The following is a 27,134-nucleotide window of genomic DNA, read 5'->3' as shown; positions in this document are numbered from 1 at the left end:
CCCTTGCTGTTTTCTTATAAATTTGACCCTCCTCAGCCTTGAACCTAAGGCTTCTCCCTGACTTGTTAGCTGGGACTGGGCAGTGAGTGACCAGAATGTCAGTAGGCCCAGGCCTCCGCTGCTTGCAGGTCCTTGCCCTGGTACACAGTAATTAGATCCTGTGTGGCAGCCTCTACCCTCCAGTATTTCAGTCTTCTCTTTGAGTTTTTCTTGCACTTCCTGCTCAGAATTCAGTGGGGGCACTTTCTAGCTCTCTAGAGGAAATTTAGTTCCTCATACTTTCCTGCTCCAATTTTTCAGTTGCAGGTAATACATTTCAGTAATAAGTGGTTGAAGAATTTTTTTTTCCCTTTTACTGGGAAAGGAGACACAGAAGAAGTAAAATTTGAAAATCTACTAAGGTGTAAGGAAAATAATGAGGAGTGAAGAAGGAAAATTTTAATAGTTTGTTTTGTTAACTATTTCCTTCTTGTATTTTAGTTTGACACCACTGCTTTATTAGAATAAGAAAATGTTATCATTGTGAAAGACAAATGATTACTCAAAACTTCTTGTATAGTCAACTTCTTAAATAATAGGGTATATTACTCATATTCCATAAGTATAGATACAAATAATCCTTTTTAGAATGAATATAAACTTTATCCTATGGATATAAAGTCACATAACAATTTTTATATTAAGTGAATCCCCACTTTGTTGATTTGGTTAGTGTTGTGTAGGACTTTATTGTGGCCTCTTCTACCCTACTTGGACAAATTATTTAATCTGTACAGCTGTTCTTTTTGTTGTGGATAGATGGTAGGCTTTCTTTGAAATCTGAGTATTTGATTCCATTTAGCTCTATTAAGGAGCTTCTGAAAACAGTTGTTTACATTTCACTTCAAGATAAGCAAAGTTGTTAGAACCAAACAGTTGTTAAAAAACACTTTAAACAATACTGATTTTTTAAAATAAAATACAATTACTTTTTTAAAAATTTTTTTAATTTTTAATTTTATTTTATTTAGTTTTGTTTTGTTTTGGTTTTTGTTTGTTTGTTTGTTTTTTTTAATAACTTTTTATTGATAGAACGCATGCCAGGGTAACTTTTTACAGCATTATCCCTTGCATTCACTTCTGTTCCGATAAAATACAATTACTTAACAAAAGGTTACTTTGAAAGGCATGATCCCTTTAGTTGATCAAAAATAGAACAAGATGAGTTGTTTAGCATGAGAAAAATTTAACATAATTTATTTTATCAATAACAAAAAAAATTACATCCTCTGTAATTGTAGTTAAAGCTTTTGACAAAATACGCATTCATCCCTATTTAAAAGATCTGAAAATATATGTATAAATAAATTTTTCTTTAAAATGACAACAAGCATCTACCTAAAACTATCAACAAGCATAATTTTTGATGTGGATAAACTAGAAGCCTTTGCAGTAAGATCAGGAGTGAAACAAAAATGCCCATCATCACCAATATTATTCAGTATTGTATTAGAAATGCCAACAATAAGAGAAGGAAAAGAAACTGAAGGAATCAGAATGGACACCAAGGTAATAAAACTATCCCTTTCTATAATCAATATATGATATATTTGGAAAATCCTAGAGATTCAATTAAAAAGCACTTGAAATAACTCTAGCAAAGTGGTAGGAGATAAACTAAAACAACATAAAATCATCAGTATTTCTATATATTATCAGCAGACACCTTAAGAGAGATACCTTATTTAAAGTAACTGTAGACAGCATGAAATACTTGGGAATACACCTGTCAAGACAAACCCAGGAACTATATGAACACAATTATAAAGTGCTTTTGATAGAAAAAATCAGATTTAAATAACTAGGTTATTTTTCATGGGTAAGTAGAGCCTTTTTAATAAAAATGAAGAACAAAAGAACAAGAAAGTCAGAGGAAATAATGTAGAGGGAGAATGTAAAGAAAAAAGGTTTATCAGTACAAAAACTATATTATAAGGCAATAATTATCAAAACTATCTGGAACTAGCAAAAAAATAGAAAGCTAAATCGGTGGAATAGAGTAGGCATATAATACAAAATAGCAAATGATTATAATAGCCTTATATTTGAATTAAGCTTTTAGGATAAGAATTTATTATTTGATAAAAACATTTTTGGGAAAACTAGAAAGCAGTCTGACAGAAATTGGGTATGTACCAAAGCTTCTTAAACTTGAGTCACAACCCTATATGGGGTCACGTAATTGAATGGGAGGATCACAAAAAATTTGACAACTATAAAAAATATCAAATGTTCCATCAAGCTTTAATTCTTTATGTAAAAATAAACAAGCCCATCATTCTCCTTAGTATGCACATTTGCTTTCATTTTTTCTAAGTGGTAAAACTATATATATGTATATATATGTTTGTATATATTTATATTTATAAATAGATGCTTATATATTTAAATTTTTATATATAACACAACTATATATAATCTTTGGTATAAAAATTATTTTAAAATAAATTTCCTTGAGACTTATTATCAGTAAATGTTTGATTTGTATACCTGTTTTATATACCTATATATCCGGAATTGCATAAACAAAGGGTCACAAGTGCACAAAGTTTAAGAAGTCCTGGTATAAGCCCATCTCTTACATTATTAAACAAGACTTAAGGTCAAAAAGGATGCATGACCTAGATATAAAGAGAGGACATTTAAGTAAATTAGAAGAATACAGAAAATATACTTATTAGACTCTGGATAGGAGAACAATTTATGAATAGAGATAGAAAGTATTCTGAGATCTAAAATGTATAATTTTATTTACATTAAGTTAAAAAGTTTTGTAAAACAAAAACAATGTAGCCAAGAGTGGAAGGAAAGCACAAAATTAGAGGGAAAGTTGTGTAAATAATTTCTTGCAAGGATAAAGGTGTCATATATCTAATATGTAGAGAACTTTGTCAAACTTGAATGAGTCATTCCCCAATTGATAGTCAAAAGAATATGAACAGGAAGTTTTTGGAAGAAATCAAAGCTATATTTAGTTATATGAAAAATCCACTAAATCATTGATTAAAGAACTGCAAATTAAAACAATTTAGAGATATCTCACACCTATCAGAGCCTAAAATAATAGAAGAGGAAAATTAAAAATGTTGAGGAAATATGGAAAAATTGGGGCTTAAATATTTAAATTGGTTGAACAGTGAATTAATCTAATCTTTTTTGAGAGCAATTTGGAATTATGCCTGGAAAATAATAAAACAATATGCTTTTTGGCCCAAGAATACCACTAGTAAGTCTGTTTTCCAAGGTAACCAGGGAAAAAAGGAAAGAATTCATGTGTCCTGAAATATTTACAGCAGTATTCTTTATATGTCAGAGAGTTGGAAATCAATGGGGAAATGGCTAAATAAATTATGGTATATAATTATTATGGAATACTACCATGGTATAAAAAATGATGAACTGGTTGATTTTAGAAAAACTTGGAAAGACTTGCATGAAATAATGAAGAGTAAAATGAGTAGAACCAAGAGAACTTTATTTAAAATAATAACAGTATTGTTCTAAAAACAGCAATCAATAATTTTTTGTGAGCATTATAAATACTCAAATCAACTACAAAGGACCTTTGAAGAATGCTGTCCATCTTCAGAGAAAAAACAAAACAGAAAAATAGATGTATGTATAGTCTGGTTGCACATTACATATGTGCACATGTAAGAGAGAGAAAGAGAAAATGAATAGGTAGCTTTCCCTATTATGGGTGGGTGTGGAAGGGGAGATAGTTCAGAACATAAAATGACCAAAAAAATTTAGATTTCAAAAAATATTTTTAAGATAGAATCAGATTTATGTTTAGCTTTTAATTAACAACTCAGTTGCGCAGATCACTTTATACCTTTGTGGTAAGTGACTAAAGCACAATCTTTCTCTTGACATTTTATGGAGAATTATGTATAAATGATTTTAATTCTTATTTGAAATAAAGGTTATTAATTTGTTTTACAGATGCCTTCCAGGATGTCAGATATGTCAGCAGCTTGTCAGGTAAGTTAGGCCTTATTCTAAATGAATATTATGACTTCATTATTTCACAGGCATTTCAGCAGCTGATCTCATGAAAAATGAAAATTCAAGTACTTTTCAGGATTAAAAAGAATTTGGCAAAGTCAGAATTGACACATTTTCATATTACTCAAAAAATTTATAAAACTGTTTTATAAAATCTACTATTGCCCTTCAATTTATTTAAAATTGATATTACCCAACTTTTGATTTTTTTTTTTTGTATAAGATTAATGAAAAAATATATGGGTATCTGACTTTTGAATTATTTTTCTATATATTTTAAGGTATGTCTATGTAAATCATGTTGTTTTCTAGAGCTTTCATTGAAGATTCTTTTCTTGTTTTGACATTTCTATGATTATTATGTATAAGACTTTCTAAGAAAATGGGAAAAGAAACACACTTTTTTCTCCTAATGAAAGATTCAAATAAATTCAATATAATTTGAGGAAAAAGTTAACCACCCAAGTTTGGAAACAGCAAAGTTTCATGGATGACTTGACAGATGAGCCTTTAAGAGGTTAAAGGTAGAGATGAGGAAGGATTTCATCCCAAGCATGACCTAAAAGTTGTGCAAATAACTGGTATGCTAAATAACTAGGTGCCAATAGTAGTTTCATTTGGCTGTAATGTTGCATACATTAACGGGAATATTGTCAAATAAGACTTGGTATCCAGTTGGATACCAAGAATTTGTATAGTTTCATATAAAAGACTGGAGGTTTTTGGATGATGGATTGGAAAGTGGAGAGACTAGAAGCACAGATACCTATTATTTGTTATAATAACGTAGGCAAGATTTGATAGGGGCTTGAATTTAGGTGATATTCCTGTGGATAGATCAAAGTGTACAGGTTAAAGAGAAATTCTGGACAGAAAATTGACAGGCTTTAGAAACTGATTGGGTTATAGAAGATAGGGAAGACGAAAGATTCTACTATAAATTTACAATAATCCTGAGTTATTGAGCAGGATGATGATGTCCCCAACAGAGTAGTTGGTATTTAGAGATATTGACTTATTGGGGAAGATAAATTCCATTTTAAATGCACTGAGTTTAGATACTTTTGAGAGAATTCACAAAGTAGTAAGCTTATGATCTGCCAAGAGATAGAGGAAATAGTGTGCTGAAGTTTTGAGGTATTCACTGTGGAAACTGATAGCAAATTAACCAGCAAAGAATAAAAGGATCTCTTTTTTTGCTGAAAGCAGTCGAGTTTATAAAATATTAATGTCAAGTGGACCATTTTCCTCTAGTATAATTCTTTATACTAGCTCTAGAATAGATGTGGAGAAAGTAGATCATAGAACTGGATGATTAAGACTGAAGAGAATTGGGATTAGTGTAGGAGTGAATTGGAAGAACTAGTAGTAATAGATTGGGAGTCACGTTGAAGATTAAGACTCGTTTCAGGAAGGAGTTAAAGCAAAACTAGAATTTTTAATCAGAGGAGGAAATTTCAGAGTTAGATGCATGTACATGTTATAGTTTGGGGTAATGATAGTATGTTACCCCTGTGTAGATAAAATTGTGATACAGGAGTTGAGGTTGATAAACTAGGAAGTTATTATGATAAGAACATCAGGTATAGATGTTACTTTTTCCTTTTTTATAGTTTATCATATAGTAAGAATATCAAAGCAAGATCATTTATCATCTTTTCCTTACACAAATCAATCTCAACAGTGCACTAGTATTTTCCATACTTTTAACTGATTGAAAATTAATGACTTGTTCTAATATAAGCCTAAGTGATTTAAAAATCAATGTGTATATATCTGACTTGGAATTCTAACTCTTCATATGTTGTATGTTTGTTTTCAATCTTCCAGGACTTGGTCTACATAATTTTTTTTTTAAGAGTGGCTTCTGAGTGATTTTTAACTCCACTCCCCAAAAATTGTGGCTTCTGAGTTAATTAGGATTATTTAAAAGATATAGTATTTGGAAATTTTTCTTTCAAAAGTGTTCTGAGATAAAAATATTAGACTTTTTATTCTCTTTATTACTTTGTTAGTATGTCAATGCCCAATATCTCTGTGTTTTAGCCAATTTTGAGAGAATAGAAGGGACTAGATTAAATCTTGATCTTGCTGCTTAATAAAATAGTTTACTTTTTCCATAGGTGCTTCTGTGGTCGCTTGGTCAGGCAACATGCTTGTTTTACTGCAAGTCTTGCTATGAAGTACTCGGATGTGAAATTGGGTGAACATTTAAACCAAGAGACAGAAGAGTGGTCAGTGGAAAAACACACAGAACAGAGCCCCACTGATTCTTATGGTGTCATTAATTTTCAAGGGGGTTCTCATTCCTATAGAGCTAAGGTATGTATCATATATTTTTCTGCCATTGTGTTAATTACATGAAATAATTAAAGGACATAAAATTCTGGGTAGAGTTTTTTTAGCCATGATAGTTTAATGATTTAGTTATCCATTTGAACAACCATTTACTGTTCTATATTCAAAGCACTGTAGGGGAAGTTAAAAGAAATTACAGGGTAATGATGACATGGTACGTGACATCAAAATATAATACAAAATAAAACATAAGTTCTTATGAGAGTTATTAACACTGGGTATTTCCTAAGTTTATTCAGAACTTGTGTGCCTTAAATATCCATGCGCACATACACACACACACACACACACACACACACACACACACACACACACATTCTCACTCTCACACATATACTTTTTAAACAACTTCAATAATAAGATATTCTGAATGGATTTTTTGATTATGCTTAATTCTCTATTCAGTGATGTTTGAAAGTTAGTGATTTCAATTGTAATAAGCTTTGGATTTATATTAAAACTTTTTAGAACTAATTTGCAGCAGTTTTTTGATGTGAGTTCTCTTCCCCATTTTATATTTGGCTTGATAATGATAAATAAAAAGTTTTACAAGGCATCATATGGTCTGACTTTATGCCACATTTTCTCTTATTCCTACTTCCCCTAATATTACTCAGTAAAATTCCTGAGTATTAACTTAAGAGATTAACATAAGACACAAAAGTAAAAGAAATACTGACAGAGCAAGAATACTTAATTATAAAAATAAGGTAACTATAATTATCTTTTTATACCTATGCATTTGGGATCAGGATTTCAAATTATTAGCACATGCAACTTCATAGATTGTAAAGCCTGTGGCTACATTAGGAAAAAAAAATTGTGCTTTAAAATTAGGGAATGATGTGTTGTACAAACTTCAACATGAATTGTTTTATCTTTTTATATACTTTAGTATGTGAGACTATCATATGACACCAAACCTGAAATCATTCTCCAGCTTTTGCTTAAAGAGTGGCAAATGGAATTGCCCAAACTTGTTATTTCTGTACATGGCGGGATGCAAAAATTTGAACTTCATCCAAGAATCAAGCAGTTACTTGGTAAAGGTCTTATTAAAGCTGCAGTAACAACCGGAGCCTGGATTCTAACTGGAGGAGTGAACACGGGTTTGTGTTGGGTTTCAAGTTTTTAATGCATAGTTTTATGTTGATAGTATTTATCTGAAAAGTAAGCTTTAAGAACACCACCAGAAATTCACTGTTATACAAGCTGTGCTTTCATATGTCTAATCTTTCGCTTAAAATAGTTTAATAAAGTGAATGCTTTTAAATTAGGTTTTTAGACTGTTTTTGTACTGAAAATATAAAAGTAAAAATAACTTTTTTGGCTTCATTTACAACTGTGTTTGGCATATAAAAATAAAAGGGTTTGAGTTAGAGCCAGATATTAAAACAGTTTAATTTATTCCTTTTTTTTTTTTTTTTTTTTTGTGATCACAAGAGAAAACATAAGAAGAACACTTATAATTAAGGAAAATTGGTGGGATATAGCTGTTACTATTCCAATAATATTGACGGAGGGAGTTAACAATTGCAAAAACTAATTTCCAGCGTCTCTTTTGTGAATAAGACTTTCTGCCTTTTCAAAACTTTTTCTAATCATTATCTCATTATAGTCTAACAATTTTATGAAATCTGTAGGGTAGTTATGCTCATTTTATAGATGAAAAAGTTAAGGCACTTAACTTTCTTGCCCAGAGTTATATAGCTAAGCTGGGACTAGAATCTAGTCCAACTACTTTCTACTAGATATAATCTAGTTAAATTATATATGTTTTATGGACCTGATTTGTAAATCTGTCCATTTATAAATTGATATACCTTTTTTCTTTTTTAAAGAATCAACCCAAATTGGATACTGATTGAATATATGGGTGAAGGTTGATGAAGGAGTAGAAGATGAGCCTGGATGACTAAGGTTTAAAGCCAGAGTGACTTCCCTTTTGGAGGGGAAGGTGATGAGTTTGAGGTGTCAGCAAGATATCTAGGTGATATCAAATGGATATCAAAATTTCTTTGAATAGGCAGATTCTACCTGCTATACTGTTTTCTAATGTATAGGCTTCCCTATAGGCTATAACATAGTATAGTCAACTTAATTCTAAGCCAACTTTTCATTCTTGGTTGAATTTTCTTAATGTTTTTCCATTCCCAAATTTTCACCAATTAAACATACTCAATGGGCAAAGAAAACATACTTATTTCAATACCCCAAGTAAAGTAAAGCAGGAAGGAAAGTTCACTATAGATATAACTTAAGATAAAAAGAAAATGCAACGTATTTTTGGATTAAGAATATTTTTCATTACCCTTTTATTATTTTTAAAAACAAGTGCTGATGATATCTATTTTCTAGATTATATATCTATTGAAAATTATCTAAAGTACACAAATTAAAAACATGCAATATGATGAACAATTCAATTGTTCAATAAGTGAACAATTGTATAAATTACTTGAAACAATCCAAAGAATATGGAAAAACTCCATAGCAGTATAATAGAAACCTATTTATTAAGAACTGGATTGCTGAGCTAATTGAGGTTTTACTTACCTCTTGTATATTCTAGTAGGCCACTTAATTTATAGGAAAGAAAATTGATTGATATGTGTTTGAGTCTCTGTAAGTTTTCTGATGTGTAATTCGGGACAAATTATCACCTCACTGAGCCGCTTTTTTTTTTTTTTTTTTTTTCCTGTTTTCATTTTAAAAATAAGATGAATGACTCTTATAGTTACTTAGGTTGTATAGTGAGGAAAGTTATTTGCGATTTGTAGTGTCATGTATAATGATATGTGTGTGTATGTGGTGTACATACACATTTGTATGTCATTTCCCATATTAATATTTCAAAGTATGTCATGAATTCTGAACATATAAAAGGCTAATAATATGTTTTTAAAATAAAATTTTGTGTATGTAGGTGTGGCAAAGCATGTTGGTGATGCCCTCAAAGAACATGCTTCTAGATCATCTCGAAAGATTTGCACTATTGGAATAGCACCATGGGGAGTTATTGAAAACAGGAACGATCTTGTTGGAAGAGATGTAAGAATGAATTTCATTATGAGCTTTTTGCTGATTTGTAATAATCATTTTTTATTAGTAATAGTATGAAAAAACTTTTGTTGTGCAATAAATAAACATCTTGAGATTTACTTGGGATTGATAAATTTTAAAACTTTAATTAGCCAAGAAGTCATTAGTTAATAAATATTTGTTGAGGAACTGCTACATTTAAGGGATCTCCCTCTCATCCTGTACCTCCAAAATAGAAAGATGGTCCATGACTTCAAGGAGCTTATAATCTAATAGAGGAAGAAGCATAAGAATATGTAATTATTAAAGCTTATGTATTTTAAATTTTCTCAATTTCACTGGTTCTACTTGTTGAAAGATAAGCTGCCATTTGGGGGAAGTTGGGAGGGAGGTGTAAGTGACTTGTTCAGGGTCACACAGCTAGGGTCAAGTGAGTTCAGATCCTCTTGAGTCCGGGGTTGGTGCTCTAACAACTGAGCACCACCTAGCCGCCTCATTTTTTTTAAATGGCCTTGGGGGATGGGGGGTGGGGGAGGGTGAAGCAAATAACATTCTTTAAATGATATTAATCTGGCCTTTGACACTTAATGGCTGGTTGATCCTGGGCAAGTCATGTTATAAAAATCTCAATATTATGTAGAAAAATTGAAACAACAGGCAATATTTCAACAAACACTGCATGCTATGTGTCTAGCATTGTGCTTCATGGTATCAGAGAGCCATTGGAGATTGGACATAATTCCTGTCCCCATGCAACATAAAATCTAGTGTAAGGATGAAATCTCTATGCAGATAAAATAACACACACTATTACAAGAAGGAAGTGGCATTTGTATTAAACTTTGAGATGGGTAGAAATCAGACAGGTGACAAGATTGGGGAGTGAGATGGGGTGGGGTGAGAGTGGAAACAAATTATTTCTGGAGGGCTGTGTAATATACCTAGATTGGAAAGGGATGAGGTGGTCTTAGATTATAGAGAGCCCTGATTGTGGTCAATGGAATTTGAACTATACTTAGTTTTCATTAGGTAGTATGTAGTTTAACTCTCTTGTTTTACAGATGAGGAAACTATGTTCTATATAGGAAAAAAGTGTCAGAAATAGTAAATCACTGAGAAAGTATTTGAGTTTGGAACCTCATATTTCAAATTTGGTGTTCTCTTGATGAGCAATAGGTAGGCTTCATACATTACTGTGTTTTGACCAGAGTAATGTTATAATTTGATAATTTAAGGAAGCAGTCTGGAGTGTGGAAGAATTTTTAGGGGACTGTTACATTAACTCAGTCAACCAGGTTACTAATATAGACTTTTACTAAGGTGAGAACAGAAGGAAAAAGAAAGAGGATTAGATGCTAGGGTTGTTTCAGAAGCCAAAAGAGAAGAGAGCCCCAGAAGGAAGAGCTAGCCACATCGGCATTAAATGCTGTGACAAAGTCTCGGGAAGTTTGAGGACTGAAAAAAAACACAGTTCAATTTTGTAATTGGGAGAATATCATCAAACTTTGAGAAATCAATTTCAATAACGTGCTGTTATTAGAAATGAGTTAATAGGGTCAGCAAGGTGGTTTATGGACAGAGTACCAGCCCTGAAATCAGGAGGGACCTGAGTTCATATCTACCTCAGACACTTATTACTTCCTAGCTGTGTGACTCTGGGTAAGTCATTTATCCCCAATTGTCTCAGCCAAAAAAAAGAAATGAGTTAATAGTGTTAATGAGACAGTGGAAGATAAAGGAAGGAAGATTTCTTAGCAGATAACTTTTTCATGAAAGTTAATGTGATACATAGAAGAGAGACCAATGAGTATATGGATTGAATAGTAGTCAGAGGAAGGCCTTTTTAGAATTGAAGAATCTTAAATGTGTTGTGGTTCAATTAGGTGAAGCCACAGGACAGAGTGGTGTGGAAAATGGGCAATAATCATTTCCTTTCTAGTATCTGAGTCCTGAAGGGTTCAGAATGAATAAGGGTCTATCTTCATCAATCATCAGGCATTTATTAAGTATTTACTGTATACTAAACAGTAGACATTCAAAGGAAGATATGCCTTTAAGGAGCTGATACTCTAGTGCAGAAGACAATATGTTTTTCTGCATGAATACAAAAGAAAGCAAACATATAAAAAACATATATAAAAGAATAAATGAGTATATTTAAGACATTGAGAACATACAGTACAAAAGCACAATAATAGAAGATAGAGCTTCATTCACCAGAAATAGCAAGTAAGCTGGTAGGGTTGGACTGAAGAATGTGTGGGAGGAAATTAAGTATATGAAGTTAAAGAGTTAAAGAGATGTCAAAAGCATCAAATGCTAAATAAGAGACTCTATATTTGAACATGGACATAGCCAGTTGAGTTTATTGAATAGGTGATGACACAATCAGCTCTATGCTCACAGTTGAATGGAGGAGGATGGATTGTTTGAGAAGTTTGGAACAGGGAAACTAGTAATACTATTGCAGCAGTCACAAATCTGGAGAAATAGGAAATGTTGTAGGTAGAAAAAGTTTACTTTTGTTTTTTCCTTTCCCAAAGATTAAAAGAGGTAGCTTATGAATCATGCTACCCATATGGCTCTTGACTCCTATGGCAAATGTGTTTTGCTTGATAACTTATTTGTTGCAAAGACCATATTTTCCTTTGATAGGAATACTCTTCCCAAAAAGACAAAAAAGGTTTATTTTTAAAAATTTTTTAAATGCACAGAAGAAAACAGAAGTAAGTTCACACAATAAAATACATACAAGTAATACAATGTTTTAAATCACTGGGAAGTAAAGTTGCTATAAAGTTCACCATTCTTAATATATGCTTATTGATTTTTTTAAAAAAGGTAACAGATTAAACTTCTTAGGGACTAGGCAGTTGAATGGCACAGTAGATAAAATATTGGGCATGGAAGGAAGATCTAAATTCAAATCTTTTTACAAACAGTTTTTAACTCTTTAACCCTGGGTAAGTTACAGGCCCTTCTCAGCCTATTTCCTCATTTTGTAAAGTTGACATAGTAAAACTGCATATGATTATTGTGAGGTCAAATGATATATAAAATGCTTGGAAAGCATTAAAGTATTCTATGATTTATTTTTAAAAATAACAAGCTTTGAACAATAAGAGATACTTAATTTCAGCTTTAAATTTTAATATTCTACTTATGTGGAAAATGTTTTTGGTGTTCTTTGAAAGGAGAATAAAATAAATATATTTTAAAATGTTGTGTTGTAAAGCATTTTTCACTTGTGTCTGATTTTTCAAGACCCCATTTGGGATTTTCTTGGTACAGATGTTGAAGTGGTTTGTCATTTCCTTCTTCAGCTGAGGAAAAGGAGACAAACAAAATTAAGTTATTTGCCCAGTCACCCAACTACTAAGAGTGGCCACATTGGAATTTAGGAAGATGAGTTTTCTTGACTTCGGGCCTAGCACTGTCTCTGCTACACTATCTAGCTGCCTTATGTAAATGCCATTATGTAAAATGATGTTTAAATGTGAAATAAAATTACTACCATAAATTAATTTTACAGTTCTTGGAACTGGAAGTGGTGTAGCATGTGAGTGAAGGCACGATGAAGTAAGTAGTATGTCTATCTCTATTTGTAGCTGGAGAATGAGGGATTAAGTTGTGGGAATTGAGTAGATTGAACAATTTAGAATGAGGTAAATGAAATGTAATGAGGTAAAGTTTAGCCAGTACTGAAAAGATTGACCAGGAAACATTGTTGTCAGGAGGAAGTCAGTTCTCAATCAATGCTAAGAGTTGGAAGAAGAAAGAGAAAATAGTTCCTCATAAGATGAAATGGAGTTTGTTATCTGTGGAACAAGCATTCCAGAGGGACACAGTGATATAGAGGTAGATATTTCTAAAGTGGGACATTGTAGGTTTGGGTCTGTGGCAGTTGGGAATAAAAAGGTCCAAAGCTATCATTGGAAAGGTTTGTTCTTCGCTTGCTTCGGTTTCAATATCAGAGATGAAGAGATTATTTATACTGCATATTTTTCTCTTTTTTTTTTTTGGTGGGGGGAAGTAGGGAGGTGAGGAAGTTGGCGTTGTGACGGAGGTTGGATCTGAACTCAGGTTCTCCTGACTCCAGGGCTGGTGGTCTATTCAATGCACTATCTAGCTGCCCCAGGGATGAGGAGATTAAAAAGGATAGGAGGAATCTTTAATGATCATTGAGGAATGAATCCAGACAGAAAATTGGATGGCTAGAGAATTGTTGAGGGTGATAGGTGATTATGATCAAAGTTATCTCTTGAGATACAATCTCAGAGGAGATGATGGTATTGTGTACTACAGTAGCCCTGAAAACTTACTTCCTAGGCTCAAGCAGGAAAAGCAGTGGCCCCAGGAGTTTGAGGACCCAGTTGGGTAGCAGAGGACAAACACAGACAAAAGCAGAAATAGTTCTGTTGTGGGCCCAGCAAGCCCTCTGGACTCTGGTCAGGAAACAAGTGGTATTTTTTTTTAAAGGATATACTAAATGAGGATTGTTGAGTAATTTTTGAGGAATAAGTCTGAGAGAACTTTTGTCAGGGGCTTCAAATTTTTTAAGTGAAGAATGATGCAAAATTATCTACTGTGTTAGGTGATAAAGATGTCATTGGGAACTTGAAAGGAGAGAAGAAATTTTGGAACAGTAGTCATGAAGGTAGACTAGATGAATATAACATTAAATAACTTAGACTGTTGAATTGAGAATTAAAATACCTTGTGATTTCTGCAATTCCAGAGCATGATTGTACATTATAGACTAAGATTAAGAAATAATAGCATTAAAAGGAAAAATTTAATCTCTTGTGTACTTACCCTCCCCAAAATGTGCAAATATCCACATTCTGATGATATGAGTAATTGTAAATGCCCCACCACAGTTATTAATGAGGTTCAATTGTATGACAATACATTTGACAATAAATGACAAATATATATGACATTAAATATGAAAACAATGATAGCCTGGAAGACAGGTTGAATTCAAATGTTTAAATTTTTTCTTCCATGTGGTAATTTATCCTAGATCTTTTGGTTTATAATTATGCCATACTTAAGTCAATTACAAGAGAACTATTTAAAAGCAGAATAAAAGAACAAATTAAAATTTTGATCTACTAATTCTTTTGTATTGTGTATCATCTTTAGGTGGTTGCCCCTTACCAAACTTTATTGAATCCTTTGAGTAAGTTGAATGTTTTGAACAATCTACATTCCCATTTCATATTAGTGGATGATGGTACTGTTGGAAAGTATGGTGCAGAAGTGAGATTGAGACGAGAACTGGAGAAAACTATCAATCAACAAAGAATTCATGCTAGTAAGTCAGTTTGTGATTTATAGAGCTCATTCCTTGTAATATCAAATGTAAGCTTCCTACCTACTCAAAGAGTATTTTGTCTACTTGTACTTGGAATATATCTGAAATTATTATGGATTTCAGCAGAAAATAATTTATTCAGGCATTCATTTTATATATAGATAGGAATATAATGAGATATGTATGTGGATATATATATATTCAAACACCTACATTTAAATTATACATTATTCAGAAAGATATGGAATAAGGAAAATTTGTCACATTGCTATTGGTTTTGTGATATAGCTTGTGAAAGAACATAGTTGAATTGTAGCTTCATTTTAATAACTGAACTTTTTTTATTTCTTAATTTTTTTAAAAAAGGAATTGGTCAAGGTGTTCCTGTGGTGGCTCTCATTTTTGAAGGTGGACCCAATGTTATTCTTACAGTTTTAGAATATCTTCAAGAAAGCCCACCTGTCCCGGTGGTAGTTTGTGAAGGTACAGGTCGAGCTGCAGACATATTGGCTCATATTCATAAACAAACAGAAGAAGGAGGGTAAGAAAAACTTTTGGGATTGGGAGGAGATGGCATTAATTTAAGGGTTTATGGAAAGATTCTTTTTAAAAAAGAGAAAATAGATTCTCATCTTAAAAGCTTAAAAACATGAATAATTTTGGGGGTACTGCTACATCACAATGTTGTTTATTTTGCAAAATTTTGGGAAAAGTGTCAACTCATGTCTTTAAAAAATGTTTACAAATTTAGTAGAGGAGAGTCACTCAACTCAATTATTACTCATAACTTATGGGATTCTTTCCCCTGATCTCCTAGACAAAAATTCAACAGTCTATAAAATTAGATATTAGCATAGCATCTGAAAATGTACCTTGAATGAATTCTGGTTGTGTGCCACTTGAAAGCACATGGCTGCATAGAAGGAGAATTTAGTAGTTACTGAAATCTTTGGCCATCTTTGTTTTAGAAATCTTCCTGATGCAGCAGAACCTGACATCATTTCAACCATCAAAAAGACATTCAATTTTGGCCAGAGTGAGGCTGTTCACTTATTTCAAACATTGATGGAATGCATGAAAAAGAAAGAACTTGTAAGTGGATTTCAGCAGAGAAAGCTTTTTTTTTTTTTCCATTAAAATTCACTCTGAATCAAAGGGATAATGATTTATGAAATAAGAGCTCTAACTTCTGGTTACAGTATTTAGATGTTTAGTTGGATCTGTGATTTCATCCATGTTACTACATTCTCTATTGATCACAATACCTTCTACCTTTTCTATCTTGTGTGTCTTTCTGTAAATTCTCCGTGGACTACCTACCCAATTTCCTAGAAGCATTCCTTTGGTATTTAATTAATTGGTTTTTACTAACTTGCGAGTACCAGTGTATGATTCAAGTTATCTAATTTTCTTGTGTCTTCTAATAAATACATAATCAATCCTTCTCTTTTATTGTTAATATATTTCCTAGAGAAAGTGACCGTTTCTTGTTTATTTAAAAAAAAATCATCTTGGATGCTACTTGCAATTTGATTCTTCTTAAATAAAGATATTATTTCATGATTCACAACCACATAGCCTGATGAAGTAGATACCTGTCTTCAGAGTCAGGAAGAGCTGAGTTTTAAGTTTTATTTCTGACACAAAACTTATTTAAGTGATTTAGAGAAGTCACTTAACATCTCAATGCTACAGATAACCCTAAGAGCATACGTGGCAGAGCAAATATCAAATCTATGTTGTTGATCAATGCAATTTCATTACTTGGAAGCTTCTATTCCAATTAAGTCCCAAGTCCGGGTCTTCTTCTGCCTCTGTTTCCACCACTTCACAAACTGTCCCCACAAAGTGCAGCTTTTATCAATGAAAGTTTTAATACGATTTTTCCAAGTGCAATCCAACCCAGTCACTTTATTTATTTTCAGTTCTCGTTCAAGCTTTGTCTTTTCTGTAGCACCCCTCTAAGCTATCTGTTCATCTCTCTGTATAATTTATATATATATATATGTATGTATGTATGTCTAAATTATAGATGCATGTAAGAACTAAATCCAATGAGCTACCAGTCCTGAAGCATGTCATAATCTGATCAAAGTACATTTTTCACCCAGACAAGACCATCCTTTTCAATTGTCCTTGGATCTCATTGCCTCAATGTAGTCAGCAATATTATCTGTGTCTATAGCTTCAGAATCTTGTCATAGGAAATCCTTCTGTTTGACACTCATGACATTCTTGAATATTTTAAACTGTTTTTTAAAAATACAAGAAATAGAAGCATTTCATTATCTCTATCTCTCTTCATTGTGAGGTTGTCAAGATATGGTCCATGCAGAGTCCATTCTCAGAAAATCATCTTTTGCCTGAACTATTTCAATAGTCTTTATATTGAACTCCTTGCCTCAAGTCTCTTCCTTTTCTAATCCTTTAATTTTCCACTTTGCTGCTAAAGTGAATTTCCTATTTTTTTTTTTTCATGTTCTACTTAATAAACTCTACTGCTTCCTATTCTAGGATCAGACATCCTGATTTCTGCTTGACCTTTAAAACTCTTCACAACTTTCTCTATTTGGTTCTACACAGTGTTTTAATATGGTGTTCCTACCATCTCTAGACTAGCCAACTTATCTATTTACTATTTCTCATACAAAGTGCTTTATCTCCTTTCTCCATGTCTTTCTGCCTTCTGTCCTCCTCGCATGTAATGTTTTCCTTCAGTACTTTCAATTTCTAGATCCCATGTCTTCCTTAAGACATCCTCCAATAAGCCTTTCTCTATCCCCACAGCTACCAGTACCTTCCACTCTAAGGCTACCTTTGATTTACTCTTTACTTTTTTGCACTGGTCATATATGTTTGTATACAGGTGTACATGGAGTATTGGTCTACCTTATTAAAATGTTAGTTCCTTTAGGGTAAGAACTATTTCTTTTTAAATTTTTCATTGTATCCCCAGCATATTCAGTACAGTACCTGAAATCTGGTAGATAGGTCCTTAAGAAATAAGTGCTTGTTGACTGATAGATAGGGGTATAATTACTGATCAGATACACATATTTGCTAAAATATTATTTGTAGGTTTTCCTGTCTTTGGAATCTTGCTTCCCTGGATATCTTTTTTTCCCCAATTCATTTTAAATTAAATACAGAAAGACCCCACCAAAAAAAAGCCCAAACATTTCAATGTACATAGCACAACATAAAAAGAGAATTCAGTATAAAATCATGAATTTCCATTTTACAACAATTACTTTTTTTTTTTGAAAATTTATGTAACATTATACATAATTTTTGAAGCTGCCTTACTTTTCTATGCTTCCTTCCAAATTTTCTTTTGTTTTCTGCTACTTAGTCTCTCCCCAAACCAGCCTAGAAAACACTATTCTATATTAGAATATTAGAAGACTATTCTATATTAGACATAAATATGTATTTTTATATATATTTATAAACCATGCTATGCATACTTGTATTTATCAATTTTTTCTTTGGGTGTGGAAAGCATTTTCCTTCCTAGATCCTTTGTAATTGATTTTAGAGTTTAATACTCAAAATGACTTAGTTATTCAAAGTTGTACTTAGAATAACATTGCTATTGCTAAATACAAAGTTCTTTTGGTTCTGTACATTTTGGTCTTTATTATTTCATGCAAGTCTTTCCATGTTTTTCTGAAATTAACCAGCAAATTATTTCTTATAGGATAGTAATATTCCTTCATAATCCTATAGTACAACTCGTTTAGCCATTCCCTCATTGATGAGCATCCCTTCAATATCAGTTCTTTGCCACCACAAAGAATTCCAGGTTGCTCTCAAAAATGTTTGGATCAATTCATAGTTCCATTATCAGTGTATTTGTGTCCCAATTTTTCCACATCCCCTCTAATATTTGTTTTCCCCTTCTATTATTTAGCCAATCTGACATGTGTGAGATCTCTCAATTAGTTTAATTTACATTTCTCTTATGAGTAAATATTTAGAACACTTTTATATACTGAATATGTAGTTTGTTTGTTTGTTTGTTTATGAAAAAACTGCCTGTTCATATTCCTTTGGCCATTTATCATTTAGGAAATGACTCATTCATATACATTTGACAAAATTCTCTATATATTTAATTTGATATGAGATCTTTATCCTTGCTAGAAACTGTTTATAAATTTTTTCTCCTGATTTACTGTTTTCCTTCTACTGTTGTCTATACTGATTTTATTTGTATTTTTAATTTATCATAATTAAAATCCATTTTGCATCTTACAATGCTCTCTTTTATTTATTCTTAAATTATTCTCCTATTCATAAGTGTGATTGACACTGTGTTCCATGTTCTTCTAATTTCCTTATGTATTCCTTTAATCTAAGTCATGTATCCATTTTGATCTTATCTTGGTAAGTGGTGTGAGATATTGGTCTGTGTCCAATTTTTGCCAGACTGCTTTCCCAACAATTTTCACTAAATAATGCATTCTTATTCCAAAAGCTTGTCTTTACATATGTCAAACACAAGGTTACTATAATTATTTGCTATGTATTGTATGTCTACTCTGTTTACAACCCACCTTTCTGTTTCTTAGCCAATACCATGTAGTTTTGATAATTATTGTCCTATGATATAGTTTTAAGATCTGGTACTGCTAGCCTCTGTCCCTTACATTTTTTCATTAATTCCTTTCACATCCCTGACCTTTTAATCTCCCAAATGAATCATGTTATTATAAATTTATTCATATAGTTCCTGGGTTTGTTTTGGTATGTCTTAAGAGTGTTTTATATTGTCTATATTTTAAGTAGGTTATCTTTTACTATCTTTCTTGTAGGATTTTGTTGGTAATGTAGAGAAATGCTGATGGTTTATGTGGGTTTATTTTATATCCTGCTATTTTGCTAAAATTACTGTTTTCACTAACTTTTTAGTTTAATCTCTAGGATTTTCCAAGTATACTATTACCTACAAAAGAAAGTTTTTTTTCCTAATCATTTCTAATTCAGTGTTGAATGATATTAGTGATAATGGGTGTATATTTTACTCCTAATCTTATTGAAAAGATTTCTTCTAGCTTATTCCCACTACAAATAGTGCTTGCTGATGGCTTTAGGTAGATACTTATAATTTTTAAATTGCTGCATTCTATTTGTTGAATTGTAGATTTACAGATATAGATATTTTTCAGATGTAGTCAAAGAACTGATTTGTTATGTTTAGTTGTACTGTTGTTATTGCAAGGGTGGAAGGAGGAGGGAGAACAGTCCTTGAGAAGCAACTGTAAGGTTTAAAAAATGAGTAGTAATGCATCCAGAACTACCTGCACAAAAGATTTATTTTATTTGTGTTTGGTCATATTCAGCAGATCTTTCTGACTTTTTTTAGCTGCCTCTCAGTTGCCCCCTCCATTAAATTTTCCTTGTTCTTCTCTCCCCTTTGCTTTTCTATTCATCAACTCCACTTACTCTTTCCTTCCTTTTTAGTTTTTCTTCTACTATATTTATTTGTGTTTGTGTTTATATTATGATCCCTTTAGTATAGTATAAACTTCTTGAAGGAAAGGACTTCCCTTTGCATCTTTTAATAAATTTATGTTGAATTGAAATCTTGCTCAATCATCAGACATTCAGTACCTACTATGGGCTAGGCATTATGCTAAGTCCTGAGGATGCAAAGAAAAGCAAAAACAGTCTTTGATTTCAAAGAGCTCAGTTTAATAAGAGAGACAACATGAAGGACAAAAAATGTGCAAACAAAATGTATAATATACAGTAGAGAACTGCTTTTAGTAGATGGTGAGATTTTTAGCTTAATTTTAAGGAAGTCAGGAGGCAGAGATGAAGACAAAAAAATTCCAGGCATGGAGGTCCATAATGAAAATGCCTGGGATTGGTAGATGAATTGTGTTGAATGAGAGGTAGTGATGCTAATATCACTGTACCCAAGAATATGTGGGAATGAGCGATGTGGAAGAAGAAAAGGAAGCTAGAAAGGAGTCACATCATGAAGGGCTTTGAATGTCAAATCAAAGATTTTACATTTGTTCCTGGTTGGGGTTGGAGGTGGAGAAGCTTCTAGATAACTGAGTAGAGAATTGACATGATTAGTTCTGTGCTTTAAGGAAGATCAATTTGACAGATGTCAGGTGAGAGAGACAGAAAGATCAAAAGGTAGATCTGATAAGCATTAGCATCTGGTTGAATAGGGGAGATGAAAGAGTGGATATTTGAAGATGACACTTAGGTTGTGATACCTGAGGGACTGGAGTGATAGTGCTACCTTTAACTATAAATAATAGGAAAATTCAGAAGAGGGAAGGCTTTGGAGAAAAAAGATCATGGGTTGAATGAAAGGTCTCTGTGGGACACAGCTCAAAATGTCCAAGAGGCAGTTAAAGATGCTCACATAGTGAATCACATGGATAAACTCTAGATGTGGTTAACAATTGTTATCATTGAAAAGGATCATCGTGCAATAACTGGCAGATCTTTTCTCTTCATTCCAATTACATCCACATCCATCTTGTTTTAGGAGGACCTTTGCAGGACTTTTTTCCCCCTCAACTTCTTTTTTATTTTATAAGATCATACTATACATATTTTTCAACCAGCCTCCTCCTTGTACAGAGCTTATAAAATAATCTGATATTACTCTTGATTACCATATCTTTTGTCAGCAAGATTATTAAGTGATAATACTTTGTCCAGTATCTCTGCTAAGAAAACCATAAATGGAGTCACAAAGAGTTGGACACAACTGAAATGACAGAACAACAACAATTAAGTGATTTCTACATGAAATAGATTCTTATATCTTTTACTTTAATCGTCACATATTTATGCCCAATAAGAAGTCATATTTTCTTGTATGCTATTATGTTTTGGGGAGGTTAAATTCCTCTAACAGATTGTGAAAATACATCAATCATTGTTGATATGGCAATCTAAGTCAATTTTGGGTGGATTTGTATAAAGTATAATCGTTATCATTCTCTAATATTCAAAATTTTTAAGTATGTAAAAGGTGTGAAATTAAATGATATGAATAATAAGAATGTACTTTATGTAGAAAAAGTAATTGAGAACTCAGATTTTAATCAGATCCACCTTACTTTAGCTGTTGTTAAATCTGGCTTTAGCATACATTTCTTGGCTTTTCTCTTACTACTTCCATTTACCTACTCCATGTTTCAGATAAATGTGATCGTCTTACATCATCTTATGTTATTTTACTTTCTTCCTATCTCCTGTGAGTTTGATAACGTTTTTGTGAATGTTCCTTTCTTCTTTCCATTCCCCCTCCCAAACTAAATTTTTGAGAAAGACCTGTCTTTATGATATGTTTAAATCCTCAACATCTTACACATTTACTTGAATGTAGTGGTTTAATAAATGTTGAATTAAAAGGCAATTGGTTTTATGGATCAACTTCCCTTCACTTAGTAAAGATTCTGTTTTTCATTTTTGTGTATATTGATAGCAGTGACTATGTAGAACCCAAGTTAAAATTGTGTTATATCATTATTGCAATTGAAATGTTTCCTTCACCCACCCCACATAAAGTTTTTATTGATATTTGCTTTTTTACATTACCTAATATCCAAAGTATTCTTTCCTCTTTTTTCCTGTGTGACAAATCACACATATGTATTTTTTACAGAGGAGAAAAACAAGTCAGTACATTAAAAAAAAGCCTGGAAATATATATGCAATGTGTAATGTCTATGGCTCTTTAGCCTCTATAAAGGGATTGGTTGGGGGGGGATTCTTTTCATATCTCTTCATTTGATTTATATGTGATCTATATAATTTTGTTTCATTTACTTTGATTTTTTGACATGCAATTCTTTGTTTATAGTATTGTAGTTACTGTATATCGTTTTCTTGACTCTGCTTACTTTACTGTGTACCAGAAGATCTCTGTGCTTTTCTGTATCTAAAATACATCATTTCTTCTAGCATGATAATAAATCATATACTCCAATTTCTTTAGTTGCAAAATGTATCTCTACTTTGTTTCCAAAAAGTGCTGCTCTAATATTTTGGAGTATGTGGGATCTTTTCTTTTCTTTTCTTTTCTTTTTTAATTGATGTCTTCCTCAGGTTATTAATTGAATAATCGAGTCTCTTGAGTCAAAAGATTTAGTCACTTTTTTTTTTTTTTTTTTGCAAAATTTTGGGTTACTTTCCAAAATTGTTGTACATTTCACAACTCCAGCAGTGATACTCTAATGTACCACTATCTTCTCACAAGCTCTCCAACATTGGCTGTTGCCTTTCTCTTATTTTCACAGTAAGAATTAAAACTTTAGGGATTTTTGGTTTATATTTCTCATATTTTGGGGTCTTTTTTCATGTAGTTGCAAAAAATGTTGCAGTTCTTGTGAGAACTGTTTGTTCATATTTTTTGACCATTTATCTAATAAGGAATGGTTATTAGTCATATATATATTCACTAATTGTTTTTATATCTTGGATACCAAACTTATCAGAGAAATTTGATACAAAGATTTTTCTCCCCATTTAATCACTTTCCATCTTAAGGTAGATGAATGTTTTCAGCATAGAAGTTTTTCAGTTTCAAATAATTAGCTATTGTCTTTTGTAATTACCTGTATATTGTTGTTATGAATGCTTGTCCAATCCATGGTTATGAGAGGTATGTGATTTATTTCTCTTATAATTTTTTTCTAGAATGATCTTTAATGTCAAGATCACAGTACATTTGTATTGTGAAATGGGATGTATGGTTTTGATCTAAGCATAATTTTTGTCCACCTGTGTAATTTGTTTTTTCCACTTTAGATCTTGGGTTATTGAGATCTGTTGTTTCTAAATATCCTTTCTCTTGTTTTCTCCATTGATCTCTCTGTTCTTTGTCCAATTCCAGATATTTTTGATGATTGTTGCTTTGTAATGTAGTCTTTTATGTGCTTTGGGAGATTTTGTGCATTTTATAGTTACTTGGAATGAGATTTCCCTATTGTTTCTTTATATCTATAAAAATTATTGTTATATACATATATTATCATAACATAGAAATGCTTTTAATTTTTAAGGATTTATTTTATGACCTGCTATTTTACTGAAGATATGTTTTCCCCTTAATTAGTATCTTTAATGATTAACAGGTTTTCCAAGTAAACTATCACATCACAAAAAATAAATAGCAATAGTTTTGTTCTGCTTTTTATTTATCTTTATTCTTTTAATTCTTTATTCTTTTCTTTTCTCTTGCTGATTGCTATTCCTAGCATTTCCAGAATTATATCATATAATGGAGAGAATGGATGTCCCTGCCCTACTTTAATTTATTGGAAAAATTCTAGTGTTATCACAGTGTATATGATGCTTTCTTTGGTTGTAGATATATACTTTCTATAGCTTTTAAAAGTTCCTGGATGCCTGTACTTTGCACAGGATTTGCATAAAATAGTGTCTTTTTTTTTTGTCCAAAACTTTTTCTTTATCGATTAATATGATCGTATTGAGTTTTTGATGTTTCAGTTTTTAATATGATTATGTTAATTTTCTAATTTTGAACCATATTTGCAATGTTGATATAAATCCCATTTGATCTCATAATGAATAATTTCTTGGGTAACCTTGATAGGATGTTGTTTAAAATTTGGAGTCATTGTTCATTAATAATAATGGCATAAAATTTTCCTTCTGTGTTTTATCCTTCCCTGTTTATTGGGATTATATTTATTACAAAGAGGATTCTGGTAGCTTGCCTTCTTCTTTATCAGTTTTTGAGAGTAATTCGTGAAGTATGGATATTAAGTCTTCTTTAAGAGTTTGGTAGAATTTTTCTTTAAATCCATCAGATCCAGGAATTCTTTGCTGTGAGAGTTCTTTTATATCTAGATCTATTTCCTTTTCTGCAGTCAGGTTATTTTTGATCTCTATCTGCTCTTCTGATTGTTTTAGTATTTTCTATTTTCAAAGATATTCCTCTGTTTTGGTTTTGTAACATACAACTGTGTATAATGTATTCTGATTGTTTTTTATTTCTTGGGTTTTGCTGTGATTTCACTTTACTCATTTGCTGCCTTATTCAGTTTGTTTGTTTGTTTGTTTGTTTTTTTGCTCTCTTTAATTAGATTAGCTAAGGAGTCATCAATTTTATTATTCTTCAAAAAACTAGCTTTTTATTTTATTTATCATTTCTAATTTTCTTCCCCTATTTATGTCCTCTCTAGTTTTTAATGTCTCCTATTAATCTAGGTTTGTTTATTTGTTGATTAATTTTTAAAATGCATGTTCAGTTCATTAATCTTCTCTTTTTCTATTTTATTAATGTATGATTATAAGGATATGATTTTCTCCCTGAGGACTGCTTTAGCTGCATCCCAGAAACTTTGGTATGTTGTTTCATCATTATCATTTTCTTTTGCATAGTTAATTGTTTCTATGATTTGTTCTATAAATCACTTATTATTTAAAATTTCGTTGTGTTCAGTTCTATCTATATCTTTTGTTGTTCCTGAATCAGTTTCTCTTCTTGTTGCATTATTGTCCATAAAGGATTTGTTAACTGTTTCTGCCTTTATACAGTTGTTTGATCTAGCATATGGCAAGTTTTTGAAAACATTCAGTGTGATTCAGGGAAATAGGTGTGTTCTTTTGTCCTATTTAGAAGAAAGTCTTGTATAAGTCTTGTAACTCGTTTCTCTAGAGAGTTGTTCAATTCATATTTTCCCTTTTGTTTATTTTGCTGTTAGGTCTTTTTAAAACTGATGAAGGGGTATCACAATCTGTCACTGTTGTGTTAGCTTTCTGTATCTTTCTGAAGCTCAGATGTTTTCTTTATGATTTTGGATGCTAAGGCATTTGGAACATAAAAGTTTATTACTAATATTGGCTTTTTGTCTATGCTTCCTTTTAGCTTTATATAGTCTCCTTGTTTATCTCTTTATTTTTTGAATGTTTTTGTTTTGTCTGATAGCATGATGGCAGTTTTTTTTTTTTAATTTGCTTGATACATAATAAAACAAATTTCTATCTTATATTGAATTTCTTAAACTTAATTATAATTTAATCCAGAAATTGAATCTCAATATCTATGTTTAGGATTTCGACATTTTTATTATTTCCCTTCATTATGGTATTAGGGTTTTTTTGGTCCTTTTTTTTTTTTTTTCTCTCATGATCCTTAGGCTCTCTCTGTACCGCCTGTCTTTTGAGATCCATGTCTTGGGTAGTGAATATATTTTCTTTTTAGTCTTGTTTCTCTTCTTCTAGGTTGCCTTTCCCTTCTCTGTATTTACATCCTCTTGTTCTCTTTTTTTGATTTTGTTGTTGATGCTTGTCATTGCAAATTCAAGTTTTTCTATTCTCATTATATTTCCTGTACAAGATAAATTTTGCTTTCATAATTCTCTTTTACACTACTGTGGAATAGTGTGTTGTGGTTCAGTGTTATGAAATTCTACAGATTCTTTGTCTCAGCAGATGTGACCATTTCTTTTTATTTTGCAATACTTATTCATAGATACTTTAATTTGTTTGCTATATCTGGATGCCATATTTCTTTTTGTTACTGCTTTTTGTGTTGATTTATTAATTCATGTTCAAAGTCTTTGAGAGTTCTTCTTCCAAAAAGCTTTGGACCTTTGTCTCCTTCCTTCCTTCCCCCTTCCAATTTTCTTATTTGTTTTGCCTCTTCTCCTCTGGTTGTAATTTTTCTTGGGAGATGGATCACAAAGCCTTTTAAACTCTTTCCACACGGAGCAATTTATGGTTCACCAGTCTAGATTCCAAATGATTCTTGCAGTAAAAAAGCAGGCCTCAACTAAATGCTATGCTTTTTTTCTTAAGGCTTCATCCTGGTCTAGTGATCTTTCCTACTCCTCTGTTGCTTAGTTCTCTGGCCCAGCACCAAAAGTTCAGAGCCAGTTTTTCCCTGGTACCAGCAGTTCTTCCTTTCCCCATACTATCAGCACAGCCCACTTTTACCTACATTGACAGTTCAGAATTTTGTATCACTGGTGCTTCCAGCTTGTATTCTCTGGCAGTCTCTTGTTCCTGACAGACTGTGGCCAAGCTGGCTGTCAAGGCCCAAGTGAATTTCTACACACTGAAACACGATGAGGTGGGAGAATGAGGGAGAACCTTGGTGTTTAGGTGGGTTTTGATGTTACCCTGTGTTGCATCCTTGGATCTGCTATTGTGACTTCCCTGCTGCTAGTGTGGGGGATGGGGGAGAGGTGCTAAATAAGTTCAAGTATCATTTGCTGGGTTTACATTTTATTTTGTTTTGTCTTGTTTTAAACTTTTTCGATTGTGGATGTCCTTTATTGTGGAAATTGCTGAAGTTGCTTTATCCTTGGCACATAATTTCTATTTTGGAAAAGTATGAGAGGTTGTAAGACTTGGAGAA

The 27,134-nt window shown here is 32.0% G+C and overlaps 1 protein-coding gene across 2 annotated transcripts in view; it reads left to right on the top strand.

Moving 5' to 3' along the window:
• TRPM7 (transient receptor potential cation channel subfamily M member 7) overlaps nt 1-27,134 on the top strand; it is a 134,344-nt gene that overhangs the window by 42,269 nt on the left and 64,941 nt on the right. For both annotated transcript variants that reach the window (XM_051980642.1, XM_051980643.1), the window contains exons 3-9: nt 3,985-4,023; nt 6,171-6,369; nt 7,301-7,514; nt 9,332-9,456; nt 14,596-14,767; nt 15,134-15,308; nt 15,736-15,859. In XM_051980642.1, the coding sequence (XP_051836602.1) occupies nt 3,985-4,023; nt 6,171-6,369; nt 7,301-7,514; nt 9,332-9,456; nt 14,596-14,767; nt 15,134-15,308; nt 15,736-15,859 (1,048 nt within the window). The remainder of the gene's footprint in view (nt 1-3,984; nt 4,024-6,170; nt 6,370-7,300; nt 7,515-9,331; nt 9,457-14,595; nt 14,768-15,133; nt 15,309-15,735; nt 15,860-27,134) is intronic.

Source organism: Antechinus flavipes, chromosome 2, assembly GCF_016432865.1.
Source record: "Antechinus flavipes isolate AdamAnt ecotype Samford, QLD, Australia chromosome 2, AdamAnt_v2, whole genome shotgun sequence".
Lineage (NCBI taxonomy): Eukaryota > Metazoa > Chordata > Mammalia > Dasyuromorphia > Dasyuridae > Antechinus > Antechinus flavipes.
This window is presented reverse-complemented; position numbering and strand designations above follow the sequence as displayed.